At 33.9% G+C, this 12,553-nt stretch overlaps 1 protein-coding gene across 8 annotated transcripts in view; it reads left to right on the top strand.

Annotated features, from left to right (window-relative positions):
- The window catches only part of SPEF2 (sperm flagellar 2), a 77,152-nt gene that overhangs the window by 49,764 nt on the left and 14,835 nt on the right, over positions 1 to 12,553 (top strand). For 7 of the 8 annotated variants that reach the window (XM_051804721.1, XM_051804718.1, XM_051804717.1 and 4 more), the window contains one exon: positions 626 to 864. In XM_051804721.1, the coding sequence (XP_051660681.1) occupies positions 626 to 864 (239 nt within the window). Of the gene's footprint in view, positions 1 to 625; positions 865 to 7,465; positions 11,780 to 12,553 lie in introns of all 8 variants that reach the window. The other variant, XR_007907294.1, reaches the window with a different exon arrangement.

The raw sequence follows: 12,553 nt of genomic DNA, 5'->3' as shown, positions 1-12,553 counted from the left end.
AAGAGGTCACTTTGCCCTTTGTAAAATGTTTCTCCCCTGTACTAAATTTTAAATCATACCTGGGACAGTGCTACTTGATCCATCTCAGGGCATACCCGAGAAGAAAGACATGAATGTAGGATGTGAAGTCTTTAACAGGCAGAGCTCAAGCAGGCAAAGCCTCTGCCTTCCAGCCAGTTTTATTTGATCTCCTGACAACAAGTGCTACCAAAGACACGGTATTTACAGAACATCATATCCTTTTTTCTGACACTCCAAGCCTGTGTCTAGTTGGATGTTACAGACAGCTAATGTCTTTCCCTGTATAAATTGTACTCATTACATTTGAAAAGGGAGTTCATATGCCTCTCTACAATGCTGCCCTAGGAAGTGCTTTCATATTTTTCCATTCTTTTGTGTCCTAGATCTGACTTTATATAAATTTCTTACCGTAGTCAAAAGATGTCATGCTACTAGAGGAGGAGTAGACTTCATAATGATTTTGCTGATTACAGGATTTGCACAGAGGATTTGTAATTCTTATTTCAGAAAAGCTCTATAAGTGTAAACACATTAAAATTTAAAGCTATGTTATTAACATTGTGTTTAGAAGTACTCATGGTTTTCTTCACTCACACTTTCACAGTGTTGAAAAGCTGGTTGAGGCTGCACGATATCATGTTGAGAGTTCTAGCAAAATCCAATATGAAATGACTTTAGAAGAAACAGATTTCTTCATCAATGGCGATGTAAAAATGTTTCCTGACCCTGTTCCTGACCCTGTTCCTGTACCACAAGTTCCATGCATAAAAACCTCTAGAAGTACTCTAACTATTTCACAACTCACTAATCTTCATAAGCAGTTTCTACAGGTGGCACCTAAAGGTAGGAGATTTTTTTTTCCTTTTAACTCCTAAAGGGCTGTTAGTTACTCACTTACAATCTGGAGTAACTGTCTGAGAGTAACTGTTAAACATTAGTATGACTAAACATATTGATGAAGATCATGCTAGTGATGAAGATCATGATGAAGATCTTGCTACACAGAAAACTCGTAGTACAGAATACTGGAAATGTAAAGTACCAGACCGCTTGAAAGCTTCTAATGGCTTTGTTGTGGGCTTTGTATCCACAGGACCACATATTTAATATTCCTCCAACAGCTGCCTCTGTAATATGTTTTTAGAGGAGTACGTTTCGTGCTTGCTAAAGATTCAAGTCTGTAACTTGTTTACTAAATGACAGCTCAGTGAACACTGAAGCTGTATTATTTTAAAACACAATTTTAAAGAAATCAGTATTTTCATGAAACTATTATAAAGGGTCTATTATAATTATTAACCATTATATTCTTCCAGTCAATGTGTGCCTGCTGTTTTGGATCTTAACTTAGATAATGTAATTTGTTAACTCAAATATGTAATTTTTCTTTTCTTTTGAATGTACACTTATTGTATGGGTGCCTGCTAATTATGGGAACCTTAGGCTTAGGATGGTTGCAGAGACTTACTTGCAAAACTTCCTACAACTGTACAAATGTTACAAAATAATTTAGGTAAGGCAGTTTTTAAACTGAGATGGAAAGTAGTTACACACATATTTGCAGTGTTTCATTACTACCAGTGTTCCATATATAATTTTAGTATGATTGCCCTTAAGATTGTGAAATACAGTGTGTAAACAACTACTTGCAATTTTAAATCTAACTCTTCCAATGTAATAAGACCACAAAGGCACTATGATGTTGAATTTAATTCTTTATTCAGAAATGCTTTTATGAATATTTATAGAGCAATTCCAATTTCCTTTTGCATATGAAACCATTTTAGGCAGAAAGATGTTTACAGTTTTCCCTTAGAGAGATGCATATCGTCTCATCTATAGTGGAGGAGTGTGGATGTGTGTGTAAGCATTTCAAAATCTTCTGTAGAGACTAATTTTGCAGATAGTATTGCATACACTATGACACATAAAACTAAAAAATCTGTATGTTTGTAATCATTAGAAAGTGCCAGAGAGGTGGAACACAGATACCAGTATGACTGGTCCTTTCACTTAAAAAGGGTCTTTTTGGTTTTAAGTCACTCATTCTTTAAGATATTTAAAACCAAAAAATTTTGTCTATTACTAACTTCAAGACAGACCAACTACTTTGCTTGTATACTTGTAATAATTAGCAAGAAAACAATTGAAATATTTATCTGTTACAATATTTGTCATTTTGATATTATTATATTCACTAAAATGACCCAACATGACTTGCATGGTACCCAAAAAACGAAATATCTTGACTTAGTAGTCCTGAGACAGTAACGGAATGGTGGTGCATGTTGTCTGGGACAATGGGAAGGAATTATTGTTTAAAATAAGGTCCCAAAAACATGCAAAAGCTTTCTTCTAGTCTCTGGTGACTATTAAGTCAAGATATTTACCTTTTTTGGATAGCTGAATTAGGATGAAAATCACAAGTTGTGCAAGTCATCTTTAAAATACTTCTTCCCATTCTTTTCCTTATTTTAAGACAACATAAATCGTGTCCTACATTTCCTAAGGCAACCGCTCCCCTTCATTATAAACTCATTTCTCTCCTAAAACATCAGGAAAATTTTTCATATCCATCTATCTCCTCTTGTTCAACAGAATGCTCAACATAAAATACATGCCTCCTTAGTAGTTAGTCTCTACTGAACAAAAGAGGGGAAAACACTAAAGCACCCAGCACACTGGCAGTGAAATTGTTGACCGGCAGCTCTAAAGCACATACAAAAAAGTAACAAACAAATCCCTGCCTTGGAGAACCTCTAAACTGATCTAGATGTGCTGCCAAACATCTTATTTTTTCTTATTCTCACCCACTCAAGCAGATCTCTCAGTGTTTAATGGAAGTCCACTCAAACAAGCACATGAGGCATAGGCTATTAGGCAAGTCTAAATAGAATAAACCTGCCAATCTCCTTGTCGTATGTGAATAGCAAAATTCCTGAAGTGGTTCTCAAAATTGCATATTAGGCTTTTTTAAAGCATTATGGAGATTACATGAAGCAGATTTTTACTTAGAAAGCAAGCACATAAAGAGTAACAAAGAAGGGGTGATTATGTTGGAAGAAGTGAACATGTAAACAGGTTTCTTACTGGATATTTGGTAAATGTCAAAAGTCTTTTCAAGATATGTTTAATAAATTGCTAAAATTAAAGCTAGAAGTTGGCGTGCCAATATACTTTAAAGGATTTTGATATTCACAAAAGAATTCATATAAAAATTGTAAACAGTTTTGTGTTTCCTAGGAATTTAAAGTTTTAAAGAACTGCCGGTTTACTACAGACAACTTTGTACTGTCCTGCACACTTGGTTCTCCATGGAAGCACATTACTCTCCATTATAAGCAGCGATGGACAAAAAAACCCCAGCTTATGCTGGACCTTCCTACCTACTGACAGCCTTTCATTTGATAAGGAAATACTTTTTTTTTCTTTTTTACTATTCCACATGCCATTACCCAAGCTCAACATGGCTCTCCAATAATTGATGATTTCACTAACTCTTTTGATCAAGTTGTTGACAGTGCTCTAATATGTTACCTCAGGAATGCTTTTTTATAGGAAAAGCTGTGGCATGTAGAGCTACTAACTCTTACTTTTTTTATTTTCTCTTCTATGGTCTCTTTGGATATGTGTTCTTCTTATAAACAAAATTAAACTATTTATTAAATCTCATCCCCTTTGCTTCCCTTCAGCACTATGTTCTTCCTATGACCACATCTCTTGTCATTACAATTAGCATACATATGGAATGTCTTAGTTCTCTTCTAAAGATGCTTCAGAAAATGCAATTTGGGTATGGCTTTGCATTACTAAGCAGATCAAATTGGATTCTATCCCAGACTATGTTCTCCATCTTATGACTGAATCACACAAAGGAATTTTAAATTTTTTTTTTTTTCGTAGTCATGATTTTTATGAACCATTCCAATTTAATTATAGAAGCCATTATTCACCAGAAATAAACTTCAGTCAGGTTAAAAAATTTCTATATCAAATAACAAAAAAATGTTTAAAATATTTATGAAATTATTAAGTAGGCTACTAAGATGTGAACATAAAGGACAGCCTATAACCAAATTGTATTGCTATTTCTATTCAAGTTGTAGGCTTGCCAGTTGAATTTTACTGTGTTGCTAGATTTGGAACAAATAGATATATTAAAGTGTTCATGTAGTTCAGCTGAATTGTTACCTTTTTAATAGAATATTTTTTTGAATCAGAATTTTATGCTGACCCTGGATAATGTCTATAGATTATGCTTTCTCTTCCCAAGCACTCTAGAAGCAATTCAGGATCTTACATTAGTAATCATCATGACCTGACTAATGTATGTAGGGATTGAAGTTCATATATGAGCACAGAAATAGGTTCATCATCTCTAACTTATATTTTTTGAGACTATTTATTTTCAATGTGCTTTTTAAAACTTGAAAATAAGAAAGGTTAAGTTTGTAGACAGAGGACGTATCTTTTACTAGATGAAAACTTGGTAATTCTACTGAAAGTTCCATTTAAACCTGCTGTTATATCTCTTACTAAATCATGTATGTTACTGAATTTCAGAAATTTGTGACTATTTGCCTATGGTGTTTATAAATCTCTGTATCTAATTACTTGTATGGAACATATTTAACATGGTTGTATATGTTTCTGTACATTTAATATATATATATATATATATATCCAGTTTTAAGATTTCAGTCAGCACAACAGAGGACCTCACCCCTCATTGCATCTGTGCAGCACCAGAAATACCTTACTCTCTGTGATTCTAAATTTAAAATCCCAATTCTTGCTATTTAGGATTGGACATATAGCAGAATCAGTAATAATTAGTAAATAGATGATGTAAATATTTACAGTGAAATTCGCCTGCAGGGAGTGATGAGTCTCTCAATAACTTGGATGGAAAGAATCATATATTTGAAATGCTTGTCTTTTTCATCTAAGTATGGAAGTATCCCATATTATTGCCTTTTAGACTACTAAAGTTAGATGAATGTAATTCATCCTCAAGGTTTATTTCACTCATGCTACAGAGTCTGGTGCATAACTTGCATGGATCATCATCCAAACCTCTTGATATTACTATGGAAATATTTTTCTCAGTGAAAATCTGTTCAAATGTTCTGGTAAAATTTTATGAAAAGGGAATATTAACATAATTCTCATCTCTAGTATAGGTTTGTTGCCTGTGTAAATTTATAATCTGAATTTTTAATAATTAGAGATATACTACTTTCTCAGTTTAGGGAAATATTTTCATGCCTGTATGAAAATATTCTGCTGATTGGTGTGTTTTTAAAAAAATCTCTTTTTTATATCTGTGCAGGGTGATTGCTCTTTGGTTAAATGTCCCAGTCCTGGTTCACACGGTACAAATCCAGTGTACACTTGCACTACTGTCATTCTTAATGCTCCTTTTTGGATGTTTAATTTTACTGTTTTCAATTTCATTTGCAGTCATAATCTTAATTTCTTCACTAATTACTTTTTGCATTTGTTTATGATGTTTCTGCACTGCTTTTTGAAACATATAAAGGCTTTCTAATGTCACCTTGTGTATTAGGGAATGATACTACCTTTTAAAAAGTTTTTAATGAAAAACAAGTTTACCTTGTGTAGCTTTTCTTACTTTCTGATTTCATTGATGACAAACTTTATGTGAAAAAGAGGCTGCTTCATAAGTAGTACAGGCTGGCTTCCTTTTGTATCCTGTGTTCTTTCCAAAGTACTACTGCAACAGATACCACCTTTTCCTATGTGTCCCAGTTTCTGCATGGAAACTGAAAAATGTTGGTAACATTGAAGGTCTGTCTTACAGAGAATATTATCCCTGGCAGTGGATCACAGATCTATTCTGACCCTTATTTTCTAAGTACCAGGAAATTTCTACAGGTGCCCACACCCCTCAAGAAGCAGTAGGCACTATAAATATGTTGCAATGATTTTGTCCCTTCCACCCTTTGACTTCTGAAGTTGCAGATCCATTAATCCATCTCTCCAACTCTTTTTCACCTAGTCTTGTGAGTTTGGGGCTGCCTAATGTTAGGGAAGATTTTAAATCTTTACTGTATGTTAAGAATACTTGTGCCCATCTTTTGGGTCCTGGGTATGGTACCTGTGCACATCAGAAAAACCTTCTGTGGTCTAATTGGTTTTGCTGTCCATGTGGACCACAGCTGCTACCTCAGTTTTAAAGTTCTCTGAAAGGATCACTCAAATGTATTTAAACTGCATGTTCCAAGCTTTTTTTAATATTATGGCCTTTCAGGATGCTTAGAATAGAATGGAACAATCAAACTGTCATTTTTTATGACAATGGGAACAGAGAGTTCTCACAAATTGTATAATATATATTAAAATTTGCTCTTTCCTGTAAAACAGAAAAGAGTGGCATACAAAAACTTGTTTTCTTCAGACCTTTTAAGGCACCAGGAACGGCATTTCCTTCTATGATTAGCTTAATGTAATCATAAATTTTGCCTCTTGACGTACACATCACAATAAGGAGGGCGGGGAGTCAGACTGGGTTTAGGTCATTTGCTCAGGACCTTACTTTTGCTATTTTGCAGTGAATAAATAGATTTCTAGTTGTCTTGCCTCCATTCTGCATGTAATTTCTCATCATTATCCGGTTGCTTTCTTTTAAAGTCCTAACTTTCTGGCAGCAATGTACTAAAAGAATCATTAAATTACTGGCCAAAAGTAGGAGATTCATAAGCTCTAGAGATAAAATCTTCAAAAATTTCAGCTTATGGTGTGTTCTCCTACAAAATACAGGAAAGGCCATCTTCAGAACAATCTGGGAAATGTTAAGAACAATCTCAATGTTTTAAGACTGTTTTAATTTGGAGAACAAAATGAGAAGCTTATACAGTTCCTTGTTCTGAAAGCATTAATAAAATCATTCTGTGTATAAATACATCTTAAGAAAATCATGTCAGCTACATGTGCCTTAGAGCATCTTATGCTTTTTTGTCAGGTTTTTGATTATGTATTTACAGACTTGCTCCAACTTAACTTTTCTGCTAATGTCAGGTATGATGGGCATTGGAATAAGTTTGTGACTTCAGTAGTATCTTCTGGAGACATTTTTCCTTGAAGACCCTTCTTAATTCCTCTTCCTAACTCTGCTTTTCTTTGTTTCCAAAATAGTATTGATGCTGCTGCCCTTCACTGATTGCATGTTCTGACAAACCCCTGATAGTCAAAAGGAAATGGAAGTCAAAACTGACCATTTCTTACAAGAATCCTGGGTAGTCTCCAAATGATTTAAGAGTAGATCTCTGTTTTCTTTGTTCTCCTTCATGGCTGTTTATTTCAAGTCACAGTTTAATCCCAAATTAACAAGATTAATATGGACAAAAAAAAGAAAATATGCAATTGATATATTATGGAATAATAACTATTATCTATTTAGTTGTTTCTTTTTAAATTATAGCCATAAGAGCACTGAAGCAATTTAAAAGCAAGAGTAATTCTTCTAGCAAGAGAGAAGTTGATGACAAAGGGAAAGAGAAGAAAGATTTGGAACACCAGAAAAGAAAGACGAATCGTCAATTTCCAAAAATATGGCTAACAAAATACTCCTGGTTAAAATATGATGATGAAAGGGGAATAATGTTCTGTGTACCATGTCGTAAACATAACGTGGATTTGGGGGAAAACATTCATAATTTTTGTTCTGGCACTGATGATTTCAAACTTGAATTTATAAACACACACCAGAGTAGTGAAGCTCATGCCTGGGCTACCTGCATGGAAGCTGCCAGTACTGCTTCACCAGACACAGCTTCTACTGAGCAGATGTTGAAGAGCATGAACTCCTTAACATTAGGGAGAGTAGAAAATATTTTTAGAACATACCATGCTATGGCTAAATCTGGTTCTCCCCTTGTAGATCTTGATTAAATTTACAAACCAGATAAGCTTTAACATGACCCTTCACAGTTTTTCTCAGACTTATCCTTCTGAAGACTTCTCTACAGAGGCAGAACAGATCCATTGCTGATTATTAATTGCACAAATCAGTCTTCCCATAACAAGTACTCTTACAGCCAGGATATGACCAATGTACTTCACAGTTTGAACCACTTTTCTTTCCCCCCGTAAAAATATTTTTGAAAGTTGTAATAAGAATGCTTTATCTTGAGTCTTTATCTAGGAGCTGAGAATAAGTATAGTTCAGAGAAGTATCTGATTTCATATTTTCATAATTCTACATATTCTAAATGCAACTTTCTACTTGATAATTTCCAATCAAGGTAAAGCATACCAGCAGAATATATTTTTACCATCAAAGAAAAAGCAATGATTTGTATCAAAAGATAGCTAAAATTAAATCATTAAGGACCCCTCTTACTTCTTCCAACAGTAATGAAGATGTACTAGAGATAATTTGGGAGAAATGAATGTGAGATCATTCACCTTTAAATCAACCCTTTTTCTGAATCAAGATCAACTCTTTCGCTGTAAAATGTGTGTAATAATAGCAGAAACTGCACAATACCATTCCATACCATACTATATCATGTAACTACACTATTTACACACACATATATATATATTTAGTGTTTTGCATATATCTAGTTCCAAATAGTATGTCAGAAATGGAGTAAGTTTTGAATGAGTGCCTTCTGAAGGGATTTTAGTCCATTCAGGAAGAGTTAATCTGTAGGGATCAGAAAAAGGATCAGTACTGTGAACTATACAGTGAATTATAGAAGATCCATCACTGAAATATGTTAATCTGTGATTTCTCAGACCAAAAAAAAAAAAGTAGTTTAGATATATTTTAAGTAAGAAGCAACAGGATATATATTGTACAAGGTACCTTATTAGATATGTGGCATTGCTGATGCTGCGGGTTTTCTCTTAAATCAGATAATGCCAAGAGGATTTTTTCCCCTCTTGAGTTTTCAAATGGGAAATTTTTAACTATGTTGAGATTAGAAAATGTGTTCCCAGAATGTCCAACAGCTGAAGACAAAAAAAAAGAAATAAAATCTGAAAGTGTATTTAGAATCTATAACACTGAAGTCACTTCCATGGTGCAGGGGGGCATGTTTTCTCATAATCTTGCTTTCAGCCATGAAACTAGGAGAATTCCTTCAACCTTGCCTCTTGGGACATATTTTCTAAGCCTGTGATGATTCTTGCTGCTTTCTTCTGGGCAGTCTTTAGTTTATGTACATCCTTGTAGATCTGCAAATTCCAAAATTGTATGCTAGCAGAAGCTTTAACATCTGGGAGAAGAAAAAAAAAAGGATTATTTCCAATGTCTTTATGTGTACTTTCTGGTAATATTGTGATCTGCTGTAGTCCCTAGATACTTTTCTATACAAATTTTACTTTATCAGTAAGATTCCCATTGTGCTGTTTATGCAGTTCATTGTTTCAGCCCAGTGGGACACTTGATATTAATCCTTGTTAGATAGTGTCCTTTTATTCTAGACTGTATCTCCAACATGTAAAGCTCACTTTGAATTCTAATCCTATTATTCTCCAGTGTGCTTAAAATTCCTTCCTGAATTGTTTTATCTGTAGTGTAATAAATGCATCAGTTTGTCAATCTGTTTCCTCAAAGTACTTTGATGTGTTTCTGGTGAAATTTACTTACTGATCTTCATCATCTCTTGAGTCTTTCAAAATCTTCATGAATACTGATTCTTTTTCCACAGTGCTTGCTACCTCTTCTAATTAAAAATGTTTCTCGACATTTAATAATTTCGTTTTCTATTCATTCTCCTACATTATTCAACTAAAACTTACTGGGTTTGGTTTCTTTTATTTTGGGCTTAGCAAAAAGATTTTTATAAAGAGCATACCTGTTTTGAAACGAGTCCTGTTACGTGGACAAAGGCAATTCTGGGAATTGTTTTCCTTGTTCTTTCCTAGAAGACATTATTTACTTTTACCACTTGCAGAGTGCCATTTGCAGACACCGGTATTCTTTTCTCGGTACCATCTGTGTAGCTGCCCACTCTCAGGCATCTCTCCGTGATTATAAAGCATTAGCAGCTCTTGAACTGAAATGGTGAATCACCTTTCGTCTCAGATTATAATCAGATATTCAAAATGATTCCGTGCTCTGTAATATGTACCCAAATTCATTAAATCGAGACAAAATACCTGAAAACACAGTGAGGAAAGTATTTCTTATCTTTTTTTACATGTTTATGAGGGATTTCCTCTGTCTCTCTGAGACTTCCTCATCATTCCTCCTACATATGTCAGTAGGAGGAATTAAATCACAGTCCATTTGAAAGTTTTGAACTTTTATAACTTTGGAATTATCCTACATCAGATGTTTCAGGAGGAGGTAATAAAGTAAAAGAAATTGCACTACAGCACATCAGCAATTCTATAATTAATAGATAGAAAATGGCTTAGCTCTGATTGAAAGAGGATGTGTTTCTTCACATTTCCCACACAGGAAGAAAAGTGGGTAGATACTGCAGATCACCTGGCAGAGCTTAAATATCTCACAGTAATTCATGTTTGCCATAATATGTACCTGAAAACTGCATTCTAGCATTTTCTATAATCCAGTCTAAGTTCTATGATTGTGAGTAACATTTTAGATTGCAATCCTATTTTGGACATTAGTTTTGATGCAATTCCTCTTAAAATTCTTTGTCTCTCAAATACTTTTTATGTATGTTTCTAAAGTCATGTAGCCTCATAAAAACTTAGATGAGGATCTTAGTATCCTTTTAGAATTTTATGCAGAAAAACAAAATTAAATTTCATTTCAGGAAACCATAAGCTTATAGGAAATACAGGAGCTACATTCTTTATTGGCATAGAGAGAAATCATATTAGGAGTTGAACTGTTGTGAGAAAAGTTAGATTGCCAGTAATCAGATGTGGAAAGGCAAATTTCAGCAAAAAATGCAATAAAAATTACCATAACTGCTCTCTTCATGGTAAAGCACTAGGAAAAAAATGAGACTGAAAGAAGATGTAAAACTTTTTCCTGTTGTTTTTTATGTGAAGTGTACACTGACTCCTTCATGGACCATAGACTATTCTCCCCATGAACCACTAAAATGTTACGTGGTTTATTGAATTACTTATGAAGTCACCCAGTAATGATGCTTTTGTTATGCAGGCTTTATTGTGCCATATGGAAATTATCTGATCCTTGTAGCATGAAGTTTTCATGCTACAAATTTCTGGTTACCTTAAATTATTACATCATCAATCCAGAGTGCTTCAGTAAACAGCAAAGAGTTTTTTAGAAGATATTCCTTCTCAATGTCGATAACTCAAAAACTTTCACAAGGTGACATCAGAGCACTATTACCAGTCTGCCAGTATTTTTTCTGCAGCCTTTGCTTTCATGTTGAAATTGTGGTAGGATATATGGCTTCAAGTCCTTCCTTCTTCCTCTCCCAACAGAATTTAAGCTTCCCAAATCTGTTTTTTACCTCTTCTCTCCAAGCTTATATATGTGTAGGATTCCTCTGCTGTACTAAGATGTGCTGAAGGCATTAATCCTGTGTTTTCTGATTGGACATAAACAGAGACTGTAGACTATCAATTCAAATTGGCTACTGGATTTTGAATACTGACATTATGAAATTAATATTCAAACATTCTTAATTTTTCTACCAGTTACATCTTTTTTCATAAAGTTACATTTCACTCCACTGTTTTGCTTCCAACAAAAATGTCTCTTAGCCATAAAATGTGCACAGCTGTGCTTTTTCAAAAGGACAAGACTTTCGACTGGAAAAAGAAAAAAAAATAAGTAAGTCTTACCAGTATTTCACTGATTGTATACGCTTTTAAAGTTAATCTGAAGACTTCCAGTTTTGGTGCTGTGGAAGTGATCATAACCTGACCAAATCAGCTTTGTCTCTCAAAATTTAAATAATTTGAAACTTATTTTCCAGGTTTTTTTGTTAATGCAGAGGTTTTGCAGTGAATTCTCACTGAGCCAGCAAAGTCTGTTTCTGGAAGAAAAGACTTCTATCTGTCTGCTAAATTTTACATACATAATTTTGCATTTTAATACCGAGTATAACATTTAAAGTTTGCTTGCTCATAAGCAAATCCATGCCTATTTAAAAAAACAAATAGAACTTGTTAGACTTACCTGTCTAATGATTTATATAAAATAAAATTAATGGAGCTATTTTTAACTCCTGCAAGTCAGTTCTGAAAAGCTTTTTAAACAGATCGATTTTGTTTCAAATTTCAACAGACAATGATCTGTGTTTCTTATCCTATTCTCTAACTTATGCATGCTTTAAAGTGTGGAGATAGATTTATGATTGATTAAAATAGAGGACAGTGGGGGAAAAGATTGGTAGGTATTCAACACACAGAAATCGTGTGATTGGTATTTTTGAACTGCTCATTAACTGTCAGTGTAGACTGTGTGAGGATGGATTAGCGATAACAATGCAGATCAGGACAAGTATCAAAAGAAATGCAATGCATTGGAATATTTTATATTTTGCTATTAGATAGGCCACACGGTTTATTTTAAATGAGGAAATTTTATGTTTGGCTTTGAAAA

This window comes from Manacus candei, unplaced genomic scaffold (assembly GCF_025592945.1).
Source record: "Manacus candei isolate 608988 ecotype Guabito, Panama unplaced genomic scaffold, ASM2559294v1 h1tg000061l, whole genome shotgun sequence".
Lineage (NCBI taxonomy): Eukaryota > Metazoa > Chordata > Aves > Passeriformes > Pipridae > Manacus > Manacus candei.
Note: the sequence above shows the minus strand (reverse complement) of the source record. Positions and strands in the feature narration are given on the sequence as shown.